This window comes from Taudactylus pleione, unplaced genomic scaffold, assembly GCF_031769625.1.
Source record: "Taudactylus pleione unplaced genomic scaffold, aTauple2 ptg000473l, whole genome shotgun sequence".
In the NCBI taxonomy this organism is placed as follows: domain Eukaryota; kingdom Metazoa; phylum Chordata; class Amphibia; order Anura; family Myobatrachidae; genus Taudactylus; species Taudactylus pleione.
In genome coordinates this window covers 10,554,463-10,582,129 of record NW_028284875.1, presented here as the reverse complement: position 1 = coordinate 10,582,129, position 27,667 = coordinate 10,554,463, and the positions used below count along the sequence as shown (strand labels likewise).

The 27,667-nt window shown below is 41.6% G+C and overlaps 1 protein-coding gene across 1 annotated transcript in view; it reads left to right on the top strand.

Annotated features, from left to right (window-relative positions):
- Positions 1-27,667, top strand: part of SMOC2 (SPARC related modular calcium binding 2) — a 424,404-nt gene that overhangs the window by 121,750 nt on the left and 274,987 nt on the right. The window contains exons 2-4 of the mRNA XM_088448976.1: positions 6,628-6,799; positions 19,795-19,901; positions 21,744-21,843. Coding sequence (XP_088305102.1) covers positions 6,628-6,799; positions 19,795-19,901; positions 21,744-21,843 — 379 coding nt within the window. The remainder of the gene's footprint in view (positions 1-6,627; positions 6,800-19,794; positions 19,902-21,743; positions 21,844-27,667) is intronic.

Below are 27,667 nucleotides of genomic sequence, written 5' to 3'. Positions count from 1 at the left end.
CATTGTTCAGATGTACAGATCTTGATTAAAAACATGACCACCTTGAACAGGGTGGTAATAACTATATCAAATACAATTGTGATATGTATATGGTGTTATATGCTCTAGCTATTCATTATTCTATTGCTAGAAAGCCCCTTAAACATTTTCTGTATGCCATTTACACCAATGCCGTCCTTATATATATATATATATATAAAATGGAATCAGTATGCAATACCACCTGCCGCATGTAATACAGTAGCGGAAGCCTGGCAGGGGTGAAGATCCTGATCGTTAATTTGGGTAAGTATTGCTAACCCTACTCCCTACCCTAACCCTCCCTTAGGGATGCCTAAGCCTAACCTCCCCCCAAGTGCCTAACCCTAACCCCCCCTTCCCTGTAGCCTAAACATAAGTCTCCTGGGGGGGAGTGCCTAACCCTAACCTCCCCCCGGGGGTGCCTAACCCTAACCCCCCCTTCCCCTAGCCTAACCCTAGCACTCCCCCCCCCAGCGGCTGTCCGTGCCCAGCGCCCGGCTTACCTTCGTTCGGTATGCTGGGCGTCGGGTTCCCGGCGTAGGTCTAATGACAGGCGTTGGGATTTTGACTTCTGTCATTAGTACCTTGCCGGGATTAGACAGTCGGGAAGCCGGAGGTCTGCATTTCGACCATCGGCTTCCTGACTGCAACTGACTAAAAAATATGTGTGTGTGTATTTATATAAATTTATATATATTCATATATATGTTTGAGGTGGTCATATTTATTTATATACTATACATATAACATTACAGTGTTGATGTTTAAGAAAATGGGGGAAAGCTTTCAAAGCTTGTAAAGAGTGGACAAGTTGCCAAGAGCAACCAATCAGTTTTAGTAAATTTTACAGTTAAGTATCCCCCATAGAATTCTATGGGGGTTGTTTTTACAATTGAAAAGGGGGACTGCAGCAGATATCTCCGGGGGACTGCAGCAGACACTGAACATTTGTGGATACCCCGCGAAAACTATTTTCAGCAGATATCCAACAAATCTTACTTGATAAATAAGCCCCCTACAAGGCAAACAAAATAAATACAGACTTAAAAACAAAGGTTAAAGAAGGTCCTACTCGCAATATAGATTACAATTTATTTGGAGAGGATACAGCTGAAACAAGAGGAGTGAGTGCATCAGAGAGTGCATCAGAGTGAAGATTCTGACAGCTGTGAAGGTGCATCACTGAGGGTAACATAGGTCAATGTAAGGTAAGCTCTAACAAATAGATGGGTTTTCAGAGAGCATTTAAAGATTTGGGAGAGTATGATTGAGTGTGGTAGAGACATCTATAAATGGGTCCACTAGAAGTCTTGTAGGTAGAAGCGCAGGTTAGAAGTGGATCTAAGGGGGCAAGAGGGAGTGTATTTTGATTTGAGATTAGAGGTGTATGGGAGTGGTGTTGAGGGTTTTGTAGGTATGGGGGAGCCAATGTAATCATTTACAAAGTGGTGCAGCAGATGTGGAATAGTGAGACAGGATGATTAGTCTTGCTGTCAGAGCTGGATTAAGGCTTTGGGGCCCAGGCACTTAAGACAGGGGGTTCTAAAGACCCACATTTGGGACATGGGGATCGGGTCATGAACAGGGGTAGTGGCCCCCATTTCACTTCAAGCTGGGGAGTGCACATTACTTCCCCTGCTGTTGCCCTGCACACAGCTTCACGCACACAGCAGGTGGGAGCGTTGCCTCACTACCTTTCCTTCAGCCTATAGGTGGGACTGAAAAAAAAAACAGGACTGTCCAACCAAAATCATGATGTTTGGGGGGATAACCAGTATCCAGCCATACGTATAGTCACACACATATACACATACAAACAGTCGCACACATATACACATATATACAGTCACACACATAGACAGTCAGTTACATACATACAGTACATACCTACATACATACATAGTCACACACATAGTCACACACATATTCACATACAAACAGTCACATACATATACACATATATACAGTCACACATATAGACAGTCAGTTACATACATACCGTACATACATACATGGTCACACATATACACATACAAACAGTCACACACATATACACATATATAGTCACACATATAGACAGTCAGTTACATACATACAGTACATACATACAGTCACACACTTGTGTACACACACATATACATATTGTTTCACACACACATACATAATACAGTCCCACACAATTATATACACATACATATATATAGTCACACACATATATACATACAGTTCCACACAATTATAGACACATACATATATACATGTGACAGTATGTATGTGTGTGACTGTATGTGTAACCCCCATCCCACTTATTAACTTTGGGTATACTGTCATCCCCTTCTCTCTCCCATGCTGCTGGCAGGCAGCCTGACACTGACTGCTGCACAGTGCCATGTAGCCTCGCCCCTGTTACGACAACACCATCACTCTTCTCTTCAATTTTTACAGCTCGCAGTGCACTGCAGCTGTAATCAAAACTGGGGGCCCTCTGAGATAAAGGACCCAGGGATACTTGCCCCCTGTGTCCCTGTCATAATCTGGCTCTGCTTGCTGCAGCATTTAATGTGGATTGAATCAGGTAGTCAATATACCGATGGCCGGGAAGCTGTCTGACTAAGTCCTGGCGTCAAAATCTCAATTTGGGACTAAAGATAGGCGTCTAAATCCCAACGCCTATCTTTAGCTCGATGGCGGAATCCCGACAGATGGCTTCCTGAACGAAGGTAAGCCGGCTACTGTTGGCTCTTAGCTGCGGGGGAGGGGGGGTTAGAATGAGGCACCCCCTGGGGGAGTTAGGGTTAGGCCCCCCAGGGGGACTTAGGGTTAGGCACCACCCCGGGAGTTTTAGGGTTAGGCCACCAAGGGAGGGTTAGAGGGCGGGGGGAGGGTAGGGTTAGCTTACTTACCTTAGGCATTGGGATTCTTCATGTTCGGGCTTCCGGCATCGGTATTTCACCCGGCGGATAGCCGCCGGGATTTCATACCCAACCCGCCTAGCCAAGGCAGGAGATAATGGGCCTGATTCAGAGGTGCATGTAGTGCCGATGTTTTGCTACTGCGCAGGTGCAAAGAGTCTAGAAAACTGTTACTGCGCACATGCGAACCAATGTGTGTGATGACATATGCATTTCATAACGACATTGCTATGACTTGAGATGACGTCTGCGATCCATGGTATCGACATGCGGCTGCATTTTTTTTCGCAGGCCACAGTGGCCATATTTTCAGAAAGTTACAAGGAAGGCTGTGCGCCAAGTAGGTGCTGCTTGGGGTAGGGACTGGTGGTGAGTTGATGGTGGAGAGATTGGATCATTGAGCATTGCTCACATATGCAAAGTGGACATCGCAGGGTTAACTCAGTCCGTCGCATGGAAGTACACAAGAGGAATGCTCTGGTCGACATTTGCATATCTTGGCACACGCAAATCTGTGAGAAATCGCAGCTGCGCTTGAACTGTGTGCGCCTCTGAACCAGGTGATATTTGCAAGGTAGAGGTGACAGGATTGGGAAAGATACTGGTGAGAAAAAATAAAGAAGGAGGGGTCAATTGTGGTGTTAGTGATGGTAAGGAAGAGTTGAGGAGATGTGGTGACTCTGGGCAAATTCAGAGATGGACGGAATTGCAGAGCCGCACAGGGACGGAATTGCAGAGCCGCACACAAGCAGCTTTGCAATTCCGTCCATCTTAATGCAAATGCAGATGGAGGTGTCAGACACCACCTTGCTACATTTGCAAGCACCATCACAGCCATCGTGACCATTGGTCAAGACGGTGCTCCTTTGGTCAGGCTGCAGGAGCTGAAGTTTCCCGCAGCATGACCTGGTCGCTTCAGAAGCCAGGAATTTGCATCTGCCGACGCAGACCCTGGCCTTGTCCCTTCAGGAAAATGGGGGCGTGTCGTCCTTGTTTCCTAGGAATGATGACCAGCCACGCCCCCGCTCCATCCTCCAAACGCTGCAGCATGATTGACATGCGAGCGTAAGACCCCTAACCATTGGAGATGTATGTTCATCATCGGATGAACGTACATCTCTGAATCAAACCCTCAGTTTTGAACATGTGGAGATAGCAGAGGGACAGCTGGTCACACAAGATAGTACAGAAGTGAAGGGTCAGGGGAGGAGAAGTAGATTTGGGACGTCAGGTGGCATCGGAGGCCGAGTGAGCAAATTAGTTCCCCAAAGGAAGAGGGGTACAGTGAGAAAAGTTTTGTAATTACTTAATATTGCTCCTTTATTAAAATAAATAATTAACTCTCTTAATAAAATGAAACAATATGTTTTCCACTAATATATTAATTAAATAGTATCCCTCTCTTAAGCAAATTATTAATGTAACAGTTTTTGATTTATTTTGGAATATGTAATGATTACCTTCATTATAAGTTCATGGTTATTCCTCTCCTGATTGGCCAGATAGATGCATCAGTTTTACATTGGCTTAACATCGGTTTTATGGCTGTTTTATGTCATTTTGATTAAATTCCAATGATAAACTCCCCTACAAAACCGATGTAAAATAGATGCATATCGACAGAGGTTTGCAAAACCCCATCAAAATCACTGAATATTAAATACAGTGGTTTGGTGTTTCAATTTGCCGATGATGTGCAGGGATTTAAAAATCCCTGAAAAGCAGACACTTTACCCCCTAATGTTCATACAATAAAAGGCACCAACATGTACATTTACATAGGATGGTACTTTATTATGTGAGCAATAGGAAACTGTTGAATTAAACATACTTTGAATCTCGACTATTAGTCATGTATTTCCTTGATTAGGCAGGGTTATAACATTAATGTAGTCCAACAGTAATGTAGCAGCACTAACTACTGAAAGAGGAATCTGGATATACAGACTTTTGAAAATATATGAGGCAGCATATATGGAACAAATAGTAAACATATTTTATAATGGACTTTTGAGTCCAGACATAAATAAAATGACGTTATATATGGCATACTTAGACGCAGGGTATTCACATATCAAACTATATGTAAAATATGCAAAATATTTATTTACTCTGAAAATTAAACCTCTTTGTAAGAAGTTTGTGTGTTATGGATCAGCTGTACAGTACAATTTATAGACTCGCACTAAATACTTTCTTGATTATGGTCACTAAATTGATGTAGAGTTTTGGCAGATGTCTAGTTTTATTTTACCAGCAAAACAAATAGTGGATGCACAATGCAGAAAGCGGCTCCATATAAAGATATGCACATTTATTCAGCAGAGTTTACAGACTAGAACATGACGTTTCGGGACAGCAAGTCCTCATTTGTTTTGCTGTTGAGATAGTGGTTTGGTGCTGACCTCCTGGAAAGAGTAAACAGTACAGGCAGAAGTGACGGGCAGCAATCCAATGGCAGAGTTTCGGCATCTCTAGTTTAGTATTACTTTACTGCAGCCTAAAAATACTATAACATTTGCATAATTATCTAAATGTATCACTATATTGTTCATTTTCATGTTGTTACCATAGTTGTTACATCCTTCCTGAGCTGTATACAGATGTGTTCTTTTGTCCCTTGCGATTCGGCAGCACTGAACGTCTTTTTCGCTGAAAATGACATTGCTAGCTTAAACTGATTCATTTGGTGTGCGACATTTGTATGTGTATGCGAATGAGTCTGAATCTGTATACGAAGTGCTACAATGCAGCAGCCAGTGCTTTTCCTCAGTTTCATTGTGCTTCTACGTCCTTTACGCGTGTAAAACTAATTCCTGTGTGGTTAAAGTCGCAGCTCATCGTCTCTAGTACACTGTGTGTGGCTTTGTGACTAAGGGCCGTATTTAATTAGCCACGATATTTTCACCGCCGATGGTGGAATCTAGTTTCCGCCTACATCACGTGTTTTGGATGTGGAAGCTTATTGAGCACGACTCCGCTATTCGGCCTATTCAATTCCAAAGGATGCGAAAACGGCAAGCCGCGATGTCAGAACAGACAGAAAGTGCTGTCAGAAATGGGGAAATCGGCCTGAACCCCCCAAAAAAGGTGCAATAACATTGGGGATCTATGAAGATGTCCCCGAATAGGGCTACAAATGCTGTTTGTCGTTGTTTCACTAGCTTCTAATTAGCGTCTTTGCACAAGTGGCAAAGAATGGATTAATGCAGTATTTTTTGGTTAAAATAAGTAGTCCTGTCAAACTTGGGGTACTTCAAAATGAGTGCTTGCATATTTTAAAATCTCTAAGTGCAGTAAAAAATATTGTGAAAAACCCACCAGGTGCAAGGACCAGCAATTCTGCACTTTTTTCCGCCTGCTATTCATAGGCGAATCTTTTTCGCCTATTACATTGCATTGACTTTGTGCATATGCGAAAAGTCTTTGCAATTGAATATGGTTAAAAGTTTCCGCCTGGCGAAATGACGTCATCCGCAATACTTTACAGCGGATTCCGACTTTTTCCGGCTAATTGAATACGGCCCTAAGACATAAAAGTAGGAGCGTCCCAGTCGCACTGGGTGTCTCACACCATATAGTGTTTGGACAACCAATAAGTGAGGACACATCTGTACATACTGTATATATATTTTTATTGAAGCAACATTTTGTTATGTTTTTTACATTGAAATTTATTTTGTTTTTATTTTAGTTTCTGAGAGTGGACCAAGACAAAGACAGAGAGTGCAATCTGGATTGTGCAGGTTCTCCATCTAGACTTCTCTGCGCCTCAGATGGAAGAACATTTCTTTCCAGGTGTGAATTTCAGCGAGCTAAATGTAAAGATTCTCAGCTGGAAATAGCATATAGAGGAAACTGTAAAGGTAAATAAGTCAAAACAGCTATGTGACAAAATAATTTAGTATTGTCTAATTTAATGTCAAACATATTTTGTACTAGTAGCACACTCTGGCCGGGGAGGGGGTGTATTCAACTTTCTAAAAAGACAAGTACAGAAGTTGCCTTCAGCAACTAATCAGCTTCTGGCTAGCATTTATCTAGTACATTTTATAAAATGACAGCTAGAATGTGATTGCTGTGGGTAACTTCTCCACCTGCCCTTTTTAGAAAGTTTGATAAATGTCCTCCTGAGTTGGTTTTAGATACAAGTAAGAGAGGAGCTATTTGTATATGATCGTATTTCATGGCACTTCTAAAAAGTTTACATCATCGTTACATTTTTATTGTTTTTATATTTTCTTATGATTTGAATAAAACAAATGCAATCCATGGAACCCCATGCAAAAAAACCCCAGACAACATATGCAAATAAGGTTGCAAGATAATTTATAGCTCAACACCTTTGAAGGGCTGGACAGTCACTTTGTGCTGAATGGTGTGACTCGGTTATAATATTTCTAATTTCTATAATATTGTAACCTACCCAAAGTACATCCCAGTATCACTCGCTTTGTAAGTATTGCAGTCCTGGCTTGGAAGTACAGCCTACAGTGACAACACTGCTATGCATGCAGTGAATATTGAAGAAAACCATCGCTAATGCATCTCAGCAGCTATAAACATGCTTGTCAACAAACTTTCCTGGCCAGGACCTGCTTTTCTGTGATTATAGGAGGGTAGGTGGTCAGGAACTGGGTGTGATTTAGTCAGTTCTGTGGAGGATTTGGGAACAGTGGTGGAAGTGCTGTCATTCAAGGCAGTACAGTCGGAAGTGAAGTGTTTCCAGCAACCTCCCTCCTGAGGGCATCAGTATGACATACTGCCGGACGTGAGTCTGGCGGATTTAATACCGATGACGGAAGACAGAAGAGTGAAGATCCCGACAAGGTAAGTAACTATACTATCCCTAACCTTCTCCCCCCCCTTAACCCTATCCATCCCTTAGGGGTGCCTAACCCTAATCTCCCCCCAGGGGTGCCTAACCCTAACCACTCCTTCCCATAGCCTAACCCTAAACCTCCCGGGGGGTGCCTAACCCTAAGTCCCCCCGGGAGCCCCTAAACCTAACCCTCCCCCCCGCGGCTGTCTGCTCCTGACTCCCAGCTTACCTTCGTTTGGTATGCCGGGCGTCGGGATTCAGTGGGTGGATAATGATAGGCGTCAGGATTTCAACGCCTATCATTAGTCCCATGCCGGGATTTGACAGTCGGGATGACAGCGGTCGGCATTTCGACTGCCGGCCTCCTGACCGCATACCTTCCTGAGTCCACTTTCTGCTCACTGCTCTTGCACCGTCCCCCACACCTGCACCGACCCACCGCATATGCACAGACTCCCCGCACATGAGCAGAGTTTAGAGTATTTTGAGAGAATGCTTGGGCTGACACATGTACATTCAAGCCTCAAACCAGGGTTCATTGTGCATGCACCAGCTTAGTCTGTGCTCAGAAGACCTTGGGGAGGACCTCTTCAGGGAAACAGTATGTAATGCCGGTGGCTGTTTAACCGCCGGATCAAATACCGACAGCGGCAGGCCAGCGGTTCGAAATCCTGACAACTAAAGGTAAGTAACCTATCCTCCCCTCCCCTAACCCTCCTTTAGGGGGGGTGCCTAACTCTATCTTCCCCCCTAGTGCTTAACCCTAACCCCCCCTTCCCCTAGTCTAACCCTAACCTTCCCCAGTGGGGTGCCTAACCCTAAGTCCCCCCGGGGGTCCCTAAACCTAATCCCCCCATACCCGGGTTAAGTGTTATACTTACCCATCTGAGGACGATCGGGATGGCGGGGGTTGGTTTTCCGGCGTCGGGATTAAGATAGGTGTCGGCATTTCGACGCCTATTTTAAGTCCCTTGTCGGGCAGGAGGAGTTGGGATTTAGACCGGTGGTATCGCGTCTGCCGGTCTATTAACTACATCCCATCTACAGGGCTTGGGAGGCAATTGCCAGGATCTCTTGCAATTTTTGCAATGCCTTGTTCTGTCCCTAGCAAGGAAGGTCTGGGCGTTGTTGGTGACAATAGGGTGTGGTTGTTACTGGTCTGAAATTCAAACAGTGGGCCTCATTTATCAGCTCCCAAATGTAATTTTTAAAAAAGATGACAGTTGGGAGCTGATTGGCTGGAGGACCATTATAATACGCAAAGAGTTTTATCACTCGTTGTGAATGATAAAACTCATTGATACTGTAAATACGGCCCAGTATGTAGTGGAAGGTAACTGTTTCCATCACTCCCTTTTCATCATCTTCTCTGGAACCTGTAGCAACCCTGATTTTACAAGCTATGATGTGAATACATCCTACACAGAACTGACAACTCCATTTAACAAATAATGATGGTAAAACAAAAAGCTAAAAAGTTTTTTTTAAATACATTTAAACATATTAATTATTGTCTAACTTGCATCATGTACAGTTTGCAAACAAGTCTTGCTGAATTACTACTTACTCGTCAACAATTTCCTGAACTCTTATGGTACAATGCAACAATTTAATAACACTCGTTATTACGTACATTGGCCTATCTTCCGTAAGTGCAAAACATATATATTTCACAAGGTCTTTGCTTCTCTCTATTCTGCCTTCTCATAATATATATATATATATGCAGTATATATACCGGGCCAGTTATCGTTTGATGAATAGGCCCCTCTGTGTTGCAGCTGTGGCATTTTTTACTTCATCATCTGTTGAAAACTTTTTTCCGCGCAGTTTTCTTTCAAGGTTGGGAGTGCCCACCAGAATTCACAGGGCGCTAAGTCAGGGCTATATGGCGGGTGTTCCAGTGCTGTCCCATTAATTTCAGTCAGTGCTGCCAATGCAACAGCAGCAAAATGTGGTCGGGCATGTTCTTGGAGCAAAAACCACTGTTTCTTCAGCAAATGTGTTCTTCCTCGTGGCACCATGCAAATGGGTTCTCAGGACGTTTGCATAGTAGTCCACCATTAATTGTCTGTCCACAGGAACCCAGTGCTGTAGGATCATACCGTGTGCATCAAAGAACAGCAGAAGCATGACTTTACACACCAAATGAATCACACAGAATTATTTGGGTGGAGGCGAATTTGCATGTTTCTATATAGTGGACTGTTGTTTGGATTCTGGATCATAACGATGCATCCACGATTTGTCACACTTCACAATCAGTGTCAGGAAATCGGGTATGTTCTCCGACATTCGAACGGTATTCTTGTTTGATTCAACTCATCGTCGCATCTGCTTTTCTGTGAGATTGCTGGGTACCCACCTGGCACACATGCGATGCATTTTCAGTTCCTTTGTCACAATATGCTGAATCCTTTCATATGAGATGCCAAGTGAAGCCGAAAGTTAGCGTAAAGTTAACCTCCTGTCATTTTGCAACATCTCCGCAGCTTTTGCAATGTTGACATCTGTAACCACGGTGGATGGTCTCCCAGAATGCTCTTCGTCAGTCACTCGTGTATTACCCTCTTTGAAGTAGTTCACCACCGAAATACTGCAGCATGGCTAATTGTTTCTCAACCATATGCTTGTCGTAACATTTCATGAGTTTAATTTCCGCTTTTTCCAAGTTTAACACAAAATAGAACAACACATCTCTGATGTAATCTCACAGACACGTCTTCCTCATCCGCTATGACGAAATGACCAAACAAAGAAGACTACAGCAGTCCAACTGCAGGATCAGACACATCAATGTATGAGCTTCACAATAACCAGCATAGTGTTGCCACGTCTACCTATAGGACAAAAAAAACAGAGGCAGTCTCATTACTTTTCAATCAGCCCTCGTGTGTGTGTGTATATATATATATATATTATATATATATATTGATACATAGATAGAAAGACAGATATACATATATATATATATATATATATATATATATAGCTAGAAATGTAAATAATTGGCCTATGGTGTGGTTGAAAAGGTGGGTACACACTAGGTTGATGGTATACATGCTTACCAATTCATCTACCCAATGTTCCGGGCTTGACAACTCAAATGGGCAGGCATTTAAATCGCCCACCCAGTTGATCTGTCAATCACTACCGGGTCCCGTAGCATGTGTACGGGCGATTGGCGGGCCGCCCATACACACCAGCAGAATACCGATATATCTTTCAGATATATCAGCCATCTGCTGTGCTGCAGAGCTGTTCAGATATGTCTGTGTACGACGTCGTTCACAGACATATCCTTTGTACACACCCGGCAATGCACTATATATATATATATATATATATATATATATATATCGCCCGTTCAAACTAAAGGACAATATATCTATGAGTGTGAACCCAGCTTTAGTGTTGTTCTAGGTGTGAAGAAAAGACATAGGCTACATCGTAACCTTTCAATATTGACTTAAAGAGCTTTCTTAGTTCTTGCTATAGGTGATGGATTGCTAGTCTGCCTTGCAGATGTTTTTAGTTACATTTGTATGTTCAAATAGAATCAACATTGCACACCGTGCCCTTTTGCCCCTTCGGATAAACTCCAGTGAATATTTGCTTTTAGACTGTACTGGCTGTTAACTGATCTACAGCTAATTTCAAGAATAACACGGTGTTCAGGAACAGCTTAGGAAAACATATTAAATGTATTTAATAAAACAGTTTGCAATATCTGTTTGAATTTGAAATCCATAGTTTACATATTGTTAAAGGTTAAAGGTTAGTTATTCACCCAAACAAATGTTCTCATTCACAGCATTTTCTGTGTGCTTTTACTAATCTCGTGTGGCATACTGATCAAGACATAGGGGCATATATCAATTATCAGGTTTTAGACCAGATAATTGTAAATTATAATCGCCCTTATTCATGATAATAAGAAAGGATATACTTCCCGACTGTATCATTCTAAAGCATACTTGTCTACTTTTTATTTTTCCTCCTTGGAAGAAGCCCGCGAGGAGAAGCAGGTGGACGGCAACGGGGGTGGACAGTTTGTATCATTAAGCCCCACCCCTTGCTGTAATTTGCCACGAATAACACATATTTCAATAGGGGTGGGGCCAGATGACGGGGATCTAAGTGAAAATTCTCCCCATTCACTAGGAAGTGTGCAGGATGCGGGAGAACTGCCTACTTTTCTGCGGGTGCGGGGGGTTATCCGAAAAATTGGGAGCCTCCTGCGACACCTGGGAGATTAGGCATGTATGATCTAAAGTCACACATGCGATGTGTTAGGAGTGAGGTAACCACATCAGCAGCCACTTCACTCATCTATCGGGATTCCTGTGTGCTACTGCGCATGCCTAGTCTCCTGACCACGCAAGTGAGGTGGTTAATGCCTCTCCCAGTAAGCATTAGTAATAGGCTACTTGGGGCAAAATCTGGGATTACCCAACATAAGCCAGGTCCATTTACTATTAGTACATTTTGTGAAGACTATCTATTACTCACTTCCTTACTTACTCCCTGCTGTGTATGGTCAAACAGGAATGCAGCAAAATAGTTAATGTTCTATTTTCTAGTGTTTTAGGGGAAAGATTACAAAACTGTGGGTTTTGAATGCGGTGTGCAAACCGAGACTCAAAGGATCCAGTTTTTATAGAGAAACAGCAGCATTTACTATCCTGTAGTTTGGAGGTTGAATAAATGAAACCACACCAATGTGTAAGCTCTAAATTGCATGTGTTTTAATCAAAACTGCACAGTACAAGCAGGGGTGGTTTGTCTATGTTGGAGTGCCTTGTGAGCTGAAGTGTGTCTGGCTTGGCAGATCATACGGGCGCCACCAGGTTCTTGTTTTAGCCAAGGTTGCCTACCCTCCCACATCCTATCGGAGTCTCACAGTTCACTGCCCCGGAAAGTTACACGAAACTCCCGGATTTGTCATTGCCCAGGTGCAACTCCATACTGAGCATGCACAAGTGCAGATGTGATGGTGTTGGGGCACAGACGAGACAACATGCATGAACATCACAACGAGTGTTCTTAAGAGAATGGTCACCGTAGAGCTATGGTAGGTTAGCCTTGCCCGGAAGGGAATGAATGGACTGCGTCAGCTGTGCAGCATCAGCATCGTTCTCTTCTCTGGACTCCAAGGCAGCTTATAAATAAAAAGACTGTAAATTGGAGGACGTCTTCATATGTATGCTTCACCCTTAATAAGATGGACTCTTAGTAGTAAACAATAACATTAAAGAATCATAATATGAATCACAGGTTTTAACATTACAACCCTTGGGGGGTGGGGGCGGGAGTATATCAGGGAGGCAATAACAGAGGCTTTTATTTAACTAAAATAGATTCCTCCCTGATATACTTTGTTCTCCAAACTTAGTAGATTGGTTTTGACAAGGAGCAAAAGAAAAGGAAAAAAAACTCTTTTTGGGGGCACTCCAAAGGTTTTTTCCTTTTGTTTTGCTCCTTGTCAAAACCAATCTACTGGGGAGCACCACCAATATACAATATTTATTGGATATTGATCTTATAAATGTTTCCGGATATTTTTGGTACATAATGCAGTAACGAGTACTATTCATCTTAAATGTTGGTTTGGTGCAGGATCACCACCCTCTTTTGTTATACTTTGTTTTCCCAAAGAATTGTCATGCTAAAAACTGTGATTATTATTTTGACTTATTTAATGTGTGTTACTGAAAGTGCATCAAAATATAGATTTATTTAATGGATGGAGAAAATAAACAAAGTTACTAGATTACTTTTCTGCCCCAATTCCTACACAGTCCAAATGGTGGAGGTATTAAAATACTTTGTCAGATGACTCATTTTGGTTGAGTCAACCAGTGTCACATTCTGGGGGTGATTCTGACTCGGACGCAATTCCAATGATCACATAAATTAGCATTTCTTTGGGGGGAATGCACATACCACCTATACACAAAGCCCCTCTGGCAGCATGCTGCGGTTGGTACTTTAATTTTCACCTGTCACTGCAGGACACACCCCTGAGTGGCAATAGATACACCCATAGGTGGAGTTAGACACGTCCTTTGGGCAGAGGATGACACGCCCCCATGACACAGTGCTGCGCTTTGTGCAGTGCGTTCTGCTACCAACTATAATCTCCCTAAAACAAGTTTATAAAAGAAGGAACGTATGGATTTAGCACATTTAAAGCAATAAAGATTGAGAAATTCCTACAAATGGCAGCATATAATACATAGGGATAGACAGCATAGGGATAGATTGAATGAGAGCTTTCAATCTGGTGCAGGAGAAAATGGCGCTGGGAGTGTGTGCGAGAAATATAGAAAGTAATTTAGGGAGCATGCAGTGTGTGGTTGTGTGATGTGGGAAATACCGATATAAGGGGTTTAGATGGAATTGAAATAACTGTAGCACATACTTACCTACTCTTTGTAGGGAGGTGTGGGGGCATAGGGTATACTAAATTTACAATGGGTGCAGGGTGTGCTATGCACATGGGCCTCTGGGATCTGGGGTCCCTGCACCGCAAACCCTACACCCATAAGTATACTTGCCTTGTGCCGACAAGCGGATGCCTACTTCTCTGCTGCGCCATCTTCCCAGTGACATCTCCGGGAAGGTGGTACTGCATAGTAAAAGCAATGACTCTTGTACTGTGCTAGAGCCTTTGTTCACATGGACCATCTTCCAGAAACCATGGAGCGGTCGGTCACACAGTTTGCAGAATACTTCATTTCACTGAATGAGTATTTACAGATCTGTCACTGAGCACATGAACAATTCCCTTTGTTAACAGTGATAGAGAATGCAAGGAAAACAGCAGAGCTATGGATAAGTCTACCTGTGCCAAAAGTATGCAGCACATACTTGGCTACTTTTTATACCTCCCCTGTGAGAGATGATGGGGGAGGTCAAAGTTGGAAGTGTGGGTGGCTGGTGATGTATTTTGCATAATCATTCATGACCCATTACATGGTGCATAGTGCTGTGATTCGTCCAATCCCTCCTATCAGATCCACATCTAAAAACATCATCCTCTTTTTAGGTGGTTTAACATGTGGTTTTGTAAATTGGATCTTAGCACTTAATGCATGCTTTACATGTCTACCAATCAGGAATTCTGATGCAGCTCTCTAAAATCTTTGGTTAGATATATTTTTCTGGCATCTAACATTTTCTGAAGAAACCAAAATGATCCTGTCTGCTGCTTAGTGTGTGGGCGAATTATAATGGGAACAAAGGGTATGCGCCTGACATCGGAGGAAATAATTGCACATTGTTAGAGCTATTATACATGTGAATACAAAATGGCCAAACAGGCGGACATATCCATTAAATATGGGCAACAATTTGTACCAAGTATCCTTGATGCCCACAGTATAACATACTGCTAGAAGGAACAGATGTATTTTCTGTGTGAGCAAAAAATATCTAAATGAACAATTATTATTTATTTCCATAGTAACCCTGCAAAAACTGAGATTCCAGAGACCAAAAATGGTTATGTACTTGACACGGTACAGCTGTATAGCTGTATTTAGCATATGATCTTGTTAAAGATATTAAATATGGAACCACAAACATAGGCTTTTGTATAATTTTAAGCAAAAAATGTTTGCAGCTCTCACCATATATTATTTTATGGCATACAGAAATGAGACATGTGGCAATCATATTGCCCTTACATCCCTTTGATATTTAATAAGGACACATTATATGAGCCGAACACTGAGAAGGTTGTATTTATTTTAATAACCTCTCATTCATTCATTAAAATTTACGCTTTATAAGAATACATCATACATACCTACAGATATTGGGCAGTAAATATGTTCTATTACAGTGCACATTATTGTATACAGGGATAATTAACAATACCATTTTGTGTCAAATCAAGGGCAGAACTGAACTAAATATGTGTGAGAAAATATTTTGGACACACTATAGTCCTGATGCAGAAAACGGAAACAAAATTGGTTTTACAGTATGTGCTCCTGCATGGAAATAAATAAGTACATTTGCTGTATACAGGGTTCAAGGCATCCTGCACCTGCCCCTTATTTGTATGCTATTTGTCTTCACCATCAGTAGTGTTCTCGCTAGACTGCAGGGCAGGGCGCTGAGGGTGCTGGCAGGGAGTCTCTGCGCGCCTCCAATTCGTCACACTTGGGGGCATGCCCAACACTTACGGAGGCTTCCCCCAAGCTCTTCCATCATGGTGAACAGATGCCGTGCACATGCGCACGGCGTCTATTCACCTGGTGGTCACCGCAACTTTTCCCCACCCACAGGACACTGTGACCAGTAAGTGAGGAAGCACAGGACAGGCTGTTTTAGCGGGGAGCCTCTAAAAGGACGAGGCACAGTTTGCCCTTTTAAAATCGGGAAGGGCGTGGCGTCCCATTAAAACAGCCTAGAGGGAACACTAATCAGTGCGCACTTTCATCTATCTATACTAGACGCAAAAGAAATGCCTGGAAACAGGCTGTATTTACACTTACATCCAACTCTGCAAATCTCGACAATCCAGTTACACCTCTTCATTTGTGAGTGAAGATGCGACTGAAGTGTGTGAGACTATGTATCACCCTTACTAGCATATGCTTGGCACAGGAGCTTACACAGTGCAAGACGCCTTTTATAGACAAAACAGTAATATATGTGATGATATTATACCTCACCTCGCACATTTTAGGGCTAATGTACTACATAACTGTATTCAAGCTATACTATATAACTTTAGATAAACAGATTATGGTCACACGACAAAATAATGATCACTGTAAAACACTGCAGACCAATCTCTGTTGGTCCTACTATATATACATCCTTACCCTTTAAAAAAAAGCTTTCTGTTTACATCATCTTTTTTACATTGTCCTGAAGAAGTAGATGTTTAATTATGACATTCTTTACCAGCTAAGGTAGACATAACATTGGTGCTATCGCCAGTCTCAGGTTCACGTAACAAAGGGAAACACACGCACAGAACTATGCCAGTAATTTCACATGAAAGACATTCTGCTTAGTACTTAGAGATTACGTATATCTATAAAAGCATTAGCATTCAGAACAGAGATGATTAAAAGTTCTTCAGAGCCAGATCTGTTCCTATACATTTGAATAATTTACATTTATGGTGTTACGTTAACAGTTTCAACAACTGTCTCCCTTGTTGTATACATGATACAAAGTATGAACAGATTGAATTACTTAATTAATTGATTTTTCATTATTAAATATTCCTGCCCTTGTGTCGTTTATTTTAGGCAACATTAATGTGAAGCCTAATGTCTCTGTAACAAAATTTGTTATTTAATTGTTTACATTTGAAAAGAAATTGAAATTCTGTTTGAAATGCAATGTAGAATATATTGACACTATGGGCAACAGTGTGGCACAGTGGTTAGCAATGCTGGGATCATGCGTATAATTCAAAAAAGGGCCCTGTATGTGTTGAGCATGTTAGACCAGGTGCTTCATTTTCTTCACACAACACAAAGGTGTACTGAATTGTCTCCTATGAAAATGAACTGTAGTACGTGTATGTCCATGTGGCAGTAAGCATTAGCTGTAAGCTTTATTTGTGCTTAAACTCCTATGGTATGAGTAACTAAATATTCTCTGCAAATCATTCCATGATGTGTTGTAGGCACTAGGGGGAGATATACTAAGCCTTGAAAAGTGATAAAGTGGAGAATGAGAAAGTACCAACCAATCAGCTCCATGATATTCTTGGCAGCTTGACAAGTTCTATTGTAGGGATTTCACCATACATGCCTACCCTCCCGGTTTTCACGGGAGGCTCATGATTTTTTGAGTAACCCCCCCGCACCCCCGGAAGGGTAGACATTTCTCCCGCATTCTGCCCACTTCATAGTGAAGTGGGCAGAATGGGGAGAATTTCAGCGGCGATTGCGGGTCCCAGTGTAGGGGGTGGGGCATAATGACGCTATTCTACATGAATCGCATCATTTAGCCCAGCTCCCTATTTAAATTTAAACCAATCGCGGCAATGTGCCACAAAGGGGGTGGGGCCTAATGATGTGACCCGCCAGGCCCCTCCCCCATCACAGCCAACCTGCTTGTACTCCCCAGGCTTCTCCCGGGGAGGACAAGCAAAAGGTAGGCAAATATGGATTTGACATCTCTTCACATGAAAAACTTAAATATATTCATATTAAACAAAATAATAATAATAATAATAATAATAATAATAATAATAATAATAAAACCGTCTTTGTGTTAAAAAGTAGAAAATAAAATATGGGATCTTATTTTGTACTAAATATAACACCAGCATTGAAAAAGATTTCCAAGTTCATCCAATCAAATGGGTTCATACACCTCTGATGTATGGGCATAATGTACAGTTCACTGCATGGAATTGGCAGAACTATGGTCAGAGGAATCTAACATGCTTGATAATCAAATCAAACGATCCCGACCGGTTTTCTGACATTTATATACACTAGATGATAATTGTTCATAAGTATCGTGCATTGGCCGGATCTGAATAGTAATCGTTCAGTGTACAGTATGGCTGTCTTAATTCAAATAAAATATTTTGTGTGATCCAAAAGATTTTTAGTCTACAGTAGTTCTGGTGGAAATGCACTTTTACCTTCTATAGGTTTTATGAAGGATTTAAGCACATTCTAAAATTATGTACTGTATGCAGTGAATTCCACAGCTGATCATTACACTAATTAATTACCTAAATGTATTTGATTTTATGTAACCTTTTTTAATACAGTATTTATTTAGAAAACAAAATCTGTACTGTCGTCTAGTCTGCAGGTTTACATGAAAACATAATCAGGCTTTGTTCTAATATTATTCGTATGCAGATATGCCAATACATTTGCAGTTATAAGATAATAAGGAGCAGGGATGAAAAAAGTTTCATATAAAAAAAAATGATGGGTATCATTAGGGTATCAGCTTGGATCCCATATAGTGTATAAGCTGGTACATAATCTATATATACATTTTGATGGCTGACGGTTAATAAAATTAATTTAAATAGAACAATATAACTGTAGTCACTGAGTCGACATCCATAACGCTGACACCAGAATGTTGAATGTTATGATATCAACATGGTTAAAATGTTGATGTCTAACATCTGCAAAATGTCGACATGGTGCAAATGTCAACAATAGTTATGCTGTTGATAGCGCTAGGTATAGCGTTAGATATAAAATAGCTTGACGACATTGTCACCATGTCAACATTTTGTCTGTGTCAACATGCTGCAAGTCAACTTTGTTAAAGTCGACATGTTGACTGGCAACATGCTGTCAACATTATCAATTCAACATGGTGCCCGCCGACATATTATACTGAACCCAAGAAGTATGTGATATGTAAATGAGCAAACATCACATGACATGGGTGTCCCCATGTTCAACATAAATATTTTGTTATTTTGTTGTTTTGATGGATAGAGAGTTATATGGCTCAAACAAAGATTTTTCCGTATTGAAGTTTAATCCCAGTTTTGGGAAGCCTCACTTTGTACATGCATATCATGTTCCAAACTAAGGTTGTGTTTTATTGCTGCAACCTTATTTAATGTAAAAACAATATGTTTCTTTAGCCCTTTTCTGTCAGAATAGAACTTTTCTCATTTCAGGAAGTGTTCAAAAGTTGTATGATGAAGCCAGCATGTATGCTGTTATTCCCGGATAATTAGGTTATGGCTGTTGTTACCTGGGTCAGTACAGAATCTCCCCCTCATTTTTATAAATGCAAATATTTACATGATTGAAGAAGTTGGAGCAATGGCTTATGAAAAAGCTTTTCTTTTTATCAAATATTTACAGCAAAATATTGAAATAAACTTTGATTAAAAATTCAATATGAACAATCGGATGTGTTGAAGAATCATTTGCACCTATTGTTCAATAGTTCTGTGTAAAGTATAACCTTATGGCTAAGCATAATGACTTGAAATGGTAAGATTCTTGAGCTAAGTTTTTTTTTTATTGTATATTATGTCTAACTTTTTCACATTGTTATTATTTTAAGATGTTTCCAGATGTGTTGCAGAGAGGAAATATACTCAAGAGCAAGCCCGCAAAGAATTCCAGCAAGTGTTTATCCCGGAGTGCAATGATGACGGCACATACAGTGAGGTTGGTCATTTTGATTTACTTTTAAATTGCATATGTGCTCTATTATAACGAGTCTGGAATACTAATAGTTGAGTCTTACTATGATTCAAAATAAATACATTACAAATCATATCACCAGACACTTAGACTTATTTGTAATTACAGTACTTGGTAGAGAGTAAATGTTTTAGCAATTTGAGCTTTTAATAGCTAGAATAAATACATCTGAGTTTGTAACAGACTTAACAAAAAGCCAAATATTTTCAGCAGAGAATACCTTGTCACATGCTATTGTGTGCTTATGGCTATAGTATCATTGTATTTATGTATGCTATTATTTTACTGACACTTATTGTTTCTCTATCCATTTTCATTATACATTTTCATATACTTTTATTAAGATATTTGAAAAATAGCTCGGTATATCTACTATTTAGACTCATATTGAACAAACTAACTGTGAATTGTGCTGCATGCACAGTATGTGAAGGTGCCAATCAGTAGGGTAATGGGTAGAGGGTGAGCAATGCACATGGATTTATGGATTTATCTGCCCAGGGGTGCCTCACGCCACACACCTTATACTTGCTCCCAGTGGTTCCTACTTACGCCGTTCCATTTGGCAATAGCAAAGACACTGGCATTGGGCTCTCTCCCCTGCACATCCTCCATCTTTCCAAATACAGCACCGTAAAGATGGCCACACTGCCAGGACCAAGTTTACGGACAGGGTGCCACAAGGACTTATTGTGACTTACTACCAGCACAGGTATAAGGGTGGGGGGCACAGCACAGTGAGTGGACCCTTCATCTCTTTAAATGCCCCAGGGCAGTACTATTTAATTGCTCTGAAAGCTGTAGATATAATCATATCATCTACATCATCTAGATTACAGTCTGCTATACTTATTTGTGCTGCAAATGTTGTGAATTCCTTGGCATATCTATAATCGGTGCAGGCCCTATCTGTATCGTATGTTGGTCACTAGGATCAGGGCAAATTAGGGTTTGTGGGGGTCCCAGGCTTCAGAAGGGCCCCTGGGTCCAGGGAACATGTACAATAACGAAGTTTTCAGGAACACAGCACGAGCGCCATGTTCTCGGAGGCCTGCACATGCACAGTGGACTCTGGCACAAAGTTGAAGTCTACTGCGCTTCCGGAAAGGAGGGGGTCCATATGCAGGCTGTACACTGACCCCGTCTTCTCTTAAACTTGTCATCAATCTGAGTCAGTTACCGACAGGTTCTAAATTACACCAAACCCGTCGCTTACTAAATTTAGCCCTCCATTAGTAATTATTCTACCTGTTTCCACAAAGGGAATTCCTCAAAACATGACATATTCAGGGTATTTGTGGACCAGAGTTGTAAAACCCTGGATTAATGGATAACTGTACGTAAGGTATATTTTCTGTTTTACTTATTGTTGCTTTTGTATAATAGTGTGTAACTATTAATAAAAAAAGCTTAGTAACTAGAATATATAATGCAAATAATTTTTAATGTTTTGGAAACTACAGTATGAAACTTCCAGTAGTACGGACAATTATTGTCAATAATTATTGTTTTTCTTCCTCATGAACACTAAAACGCTGTTTCTATGACATTAGCTTCCAATAAGAAATTGTTATAATTAATTAGGAAACTCCGAATTCTCATATCTCCGTATGTTTAAAAATATGCACAAACAATATAAATCAAAGAGAATGATTTGGGTAAGCCATGTTCCATTTTCAAACTGATTTAGTGAAAATCTCACACTGTCTGTCCATTAAATGACTCTATTGAAAATGAAAAATTAGGCGCATGTATATAAGTTTTGCATTAAATAGTAACTTTTTTTATCATCTGTGATGTCTACAGGTTCAGTGCCATAGCTACACAGGATACTGCTGGTGTGTAACCCCTAATGGTCGTCCACTCAGTGGGACTGCTGTAGTACACAAAACTCCTCGCTGTCCAGGTGAGATTGTAACATCATTTTAAGCAATGTAGATTATGATTACAACTATGACAACAGATCAGTAAAAGCGTTTGTTAAAAAAAAAAAAAAGCTGGTCTATATATTACTTAATCATTACTCACAGATGCAGATTAGCTCTTCTAGGGCAGAATGTATCAACCCTAAAAATGTGATAAAATAATTTGCCACAAACCCCAATGCATAAAAGGGGACCGCAGCAGATATCGAAGCATTTGACACTGGAGTCCCAATAGAATGCTAATGGGCTGCGATGTGCTGGTATGCATCAAGCTTCGAAAGTGTACAACATACAGAGTTCCCCTGAGAGGGATCCCCCCGTGTGGCTTGCACATGCGCAGTAGGACTCCCTGGTCATAAACCCAGAAGTCCTCACAACACAAAGGCCAGCTCTTATAGGAAGAGCTGTCCTTTGCTTTGTTATATATGCATACAGCACTAATAAACACCGCTATGCATGCAATGAGTGGAGGGTTTTATCGCATGCAATATGCATGATACATCCCGCACCTAGCATTCTGGCTGAGGATTGCTCAGCAACAAATATACATACAGTATGTGCCCTTACTGAGTGTGCTTTATAGCTATCTTCCTCCTGGGAAGAATGAAACGAAAAGAGTATTTAAAGCATTATATTGGCATTAGTTAACCAAAACTGTCCTGTCTGTCAGGCTTTATCGATTAGCTACAGTAATTTTGATATCCTTCATTTTAATATGATGTAAGGATAATAATAATAATAATAATAATAATAATAATAATAATAATAATAATAATAATAATAATAGTTGTTAGAATGATCTTACTTTGATGACAAAAGCTATTTATGTTAATGTACCCATGGAACTTATTTATGTTTAAAAACAAGTGAACTTGGTTAGATATTTATGTACTCCATATCATTTTGTGTCTTGTTGAGCTAAATAAAATCCCTGGACTGATAAACTAGATTAGCATCTATCGTTCATTACACTGAAATGAAGAGGGAACACAAGTAATGTAAAGAAAAGAGCTTACATAAATCTGAGTAAATGGCTATATAGGTGTCAAAAGGGCTCTTTGAAATACTGTATAAGTGAAATAGAGGCATAGTAAATGAAATGAGGTCCACTAGATAAATCTACATATCCTACAATATGTATAGGAATAAATGTAATTATATAGATTGTGTCTACAATCTCCACATACATGCCTACCCTCCCGGTTTTCGCGGGAGGCTTCCGATTTTTCGGGTAACCCCCCGCACCCGGAAGGGTAGGCATTTCCGAGCATTCTGCCCACTTCCTAGTGAAGTGGACAGAATTGGGAGAAATTCCGCGGCAATCGCGGGTCCCCATGTAGGGGGCGAGGCTTAATGATGATTCTCCATGAATCGTGTAATTTAGCCCCGCCCCCTATTTAAATTTAGCCCAATTGTGGCAATTTTTTGCAAAGGGGGCAGGGCTTAATGACATGACCGTCAAGCCCCACCCCGTCCACCTGCTTGTCCTCCCCAGGCTTCTCCCGGGGAGGACAAGTTAAAGGTAGGCAAGTATGGTTCTCCATCAAATGGTTCCCATAAAGAGAAGTCCCTGTCTCCACCAGCCTTCAGTACATCTCTAGGGGGCCTATTCATTATAACTAAAAATTCTCTGGCGGTAATTAGGTTTAGAACTCGCATGGAGTTCTACCTGATTACTGGAGGAATTCCTCATTCCTCCTCTCCAAAGTATCTATTCCGAAAAGCTGTCATTTTTGCGATGACAGCTTTTCGGGAAATAGATACTTTCCCCTATCTAATCTAACTTACCGCAGCTGTAAGCAGTGCTGTGCAGGCGCCTTTACATCTGTAAAAGCGCATGCGCAACACTGCCTACAGCTGCGGTAATTGTGTCCCCCCGCACACCCCTTCCCCCCACCGCCCCTCCTATGCCCCCCTCTCCCCCACCTACCTGGCCACTGCACCCTCCTCTGGTTCTGGCTGCTGCAGTGCTCTGACACTGTGTTCTCTCAGCAGACCACAGTAAAGTTTAGAAAAAAATATATTTTTTTTCTAAACTTTACTGTGTACTGTCAGGAGAACACAGTGTCAGAGCACCCACCAGAGCCAGAGGAGTGTCCAGGGAGTGCCGGACGGAGCAGAGGACCTGCTCACGCTGACAGCAGGTAAGTGTAACCCGCTGTACGCCACCTGAGAGTGGCATATAGTAACACCATCAAGTTCCGAAAATACATAATTTTCGGAATTTGATGAATAGCCTAATTTCTACATCCCCATACTAATGTATGGGAGTGTGGAAATTAATGCAGACGGACTTAACCAGGAGATATCAGCGATGTTAAGTATCTTCATGAATACAAAAAAAATGGTAATTAAGGAAAATGTCCTTAAAAACGTTATTTTAGTGTTGATGAATAGGCCCCAAGGTGTGAGGAGCAGTGTTATGTGGGATACCCTCTTGGCCAACTGAATTTTTGTAAGTATGTGACTGTGAATACATAGTCACAGCCAGAGGAAGCAGTGTTGATGTCATTTTAACTGCTTCCTGTAGCCCGAATATGGGTTGGTCGGTCGGTTGTGTGTACATTCTGGCAGATGTGACCGAAATATGTACAAGATATATTGCATCTGCCATGCTGCACAGCCAACATGATATATCTGTGAATTACACCAATAACAGATATATCAGGTGTACACATGACCTAATGGGATGATATGTATCGTTATTCGACTGTGGAAATGACATATCCTCCAGTGTGTTCCCTGCATTCACCCTAAGTGTGTGTACCTTGACCAAGGTTCATCGTGTGCATTTACAGTTGGTCTCCCATATATTTAGTAGTCTGAACTTACTGCATACAGTACATTTTGTTTATTTATTTAATTAATTCTTCCTGTTCTGGTATTCCACACTGTTTATTTTATACAAAACAAGTTACTCATCCTGCCCAAAGTAACCTATGTAGCGAGCCTAAGATGGCTGCCTCCCAAGATACTTTCATAGGCAGGATGAACAACCCATGGAAAAATGTATTCAGTGGTGGTCTTGTCATTTTACATGTTCCCCTTATATGCTAAGTACACACAACGACGTACAAAAGATGCGATGGTCATTCCAATTTCCCTTCATCCCAGAAGACACGATATAGAGCGTACACACTATGCAATCTTACATACATCGGCACAATATATCATGTGTGAACATTGTATCCAATCAGGGGTGGATTGGGATGGAGAACCAGCACAGGAAATTTATGGAAGCGGTCCTAATGGGGGCAGGGTCTGTTGAGGGAGTGGGGTCTGTTGAGGGGGACGAGATCCCTCCTCATAGGGCCTGATTCTTAGTTGGACGCAAAAAATATCTGGAAAAAGCGGCATTTAGATTGGCCCTAAATGCAGTGTGAATGTCAATGTCAGTCTACAGTCTACAGCATAGAAAGTAATGTTGTGTTGGTGTACATGTATGTTGTTGTTTTTCAAACTAAAATGGTGTGTTACAAAAACAATGCATCTGCTACTGTGAAAAAAATATATATGAAATATGACATTGTACAGAACTCTCTCACATTTTATAGCAGGGAGCAGTAATGTAGCTAGTGCTCCCGGCGCCCGGTGCAGGCCCTCCACATGACGTCACATGGAGGAGGCGTGGCCGGCACCCGGCAACAGGATCGGGTGATTACAGCAATGCCCGGAGCATCCTCCGAGGTCCTGTAAGGGCAGCAATGTGACCATCTGGAGCACCCTAAGGTCCGCCCAAGTGGCACTGCTGCAGAGATTCTGATAGCAGGGTGCTGTTACAGGCGCCCTGCTAGCCAGATGCAGGAGCTGTGGGTGAGCTGTGGGTGAGCTCTGTGCGGCGGCACCACTCGCATACCCCTAGTTATGGCCATGGCAGAGAGTACATTATACTATATGTAAGGAATAATGTATACTCTACAGAGATTAGTCATTCCAGATTTCTGTTTATAATATAAGCCATAAATGGTCATGGAACTATCCTCAATAAAATACTTATTAGCCATAACTAGGAATATAAATGTATTTGTTAAATAACATTTTGATAAGTTCTGAGTTCATATCATTGTTTAGGAATGATATCTACCACATTAACACCTCATATTTGAGCTGGCGGGGCCTTTTCTCACCTATACCCTGTACAGAAGCTGAACAATATAGAGAGGAGAGGCAAAAAGAGGTGTCAAATATGCAAAAAAAGATGCACAGAATTGAAATGCGCAACCCAAAAGCAGCTAGTGGGATAGTGTCAAAAAAAGAGAGGTATCCTTCACCCTCCACCAAAGAACACAAAAACGAAAGTGACACCACGCTACCAGCGCTAATACATATATATACTTAAAACTAGGGGTGTGCACCGGCCACTTTTCGTGTTTTGTGTTTTGGTTTTGGATCTGGATCTTTCTTCGTGTTTTGGATCTGGATTGGTTTTGCCAAAACCACCCTTCCGTGTTTTGGGTTCTGGGTTTTGTGTTTTGGATCTGTATTTTTTTGAAAAAAAGCATAAAAACAGCTAAAATCACAGAATTTGTAGGTTTTTCTGCTCCTATGCTATTATTAACCTCAATAACCTTAATTTCCACTCATTTCCAGTCTATTCTGAACACCTCACACCTCACAATAGTGTTTTTATGTCCAAAAGGTTGCACCGAGGTAGCTGGATGACTATGCTAAGCGACACGAGTGGGCGGCACAAACACGTGACCCATCTAGGAGTGACACTGCAGTGGCAGGCAGGATGGCAGTTAGAAAAACTAGGCCCCAAACTGTACATAATGCAAAGAAAAAAAGAGGTGCAAGATGGAATTGTCCTTGGGCCCTCCCACCCACCCTTATGTTGTATAAACAGGACATGCACACTTTAACAAATCAATCATTTCAGCGCCAGGGTCTGCCACACAACTGTGGCTGAAATGATTGGTTCGTTTGGGCCCCCACAAAACAAGCTGGCAATTAATGTGTCCCTGCACAAACTGGCTCTACGGAGGCAAGATGTCATCCTCATCCTCCTCATCCACCGATTCCTCACCCTCTTCAGTGTGTACATCCTCATCCTCACAAAGTATTAACTCGTCCCCACTTGAATCCACCACCACAGGTCCCTCTGTACCTTCTGGAGGCTGGTCTCCCTGGAAGAGCTGATAATTCATTTTGATGAACATCATCTTCTCCACATTCTGTGGAAGCAACCTCCTACGCCTTTCGCTGACAAGGTTCCCGGCTGCACTAAACACTCTTTCGGAGTACACACTGGAGGGGGGGCAACTCAGGTAAAATAGAGCCAGTTTGTACAGGGGCCTCCAAATTGCCTCTTTTTCCTGCCAGTACAGGTATGGACTGTCTGACATGCCTACTTGGATGCTGTCACCGATGTAATCCTCCACCATTCTGTCAATGGTGACAGTATCATATGCAGTGACAGTAGACATGTCAGAAATTGTTGCCAGGTCCTTCAGTCCGGACCAGATGTCCAAACTTGGTCCTGCCTGCCCTGCATCACCGCCAGCGGGTTGCTTAGGATACCTAAGTTTTTTCCTGGCAGCCCCAGTTGCGGGAGAAAATGAAGAAGGAGCCGTTGACGTGTCACGTTCCGCTTCAGCTGACAGTGTGTTCACCAGCAGGTCTTTGCACCTCTGCAGGCTTGTGTCGGCCGGAAAGAGAGACACCACATAGGCTTTAAACCTAGGATCGAGCACGGTGGCCAAAATGTAGTGGTCTGATTTCAACAGATTGACCACCCTGGAATCCTGGCAAAGCGAATGAAGGGCTTCATCCACAAGTCCCACATGCCGAGCGGAATCGCTCCGT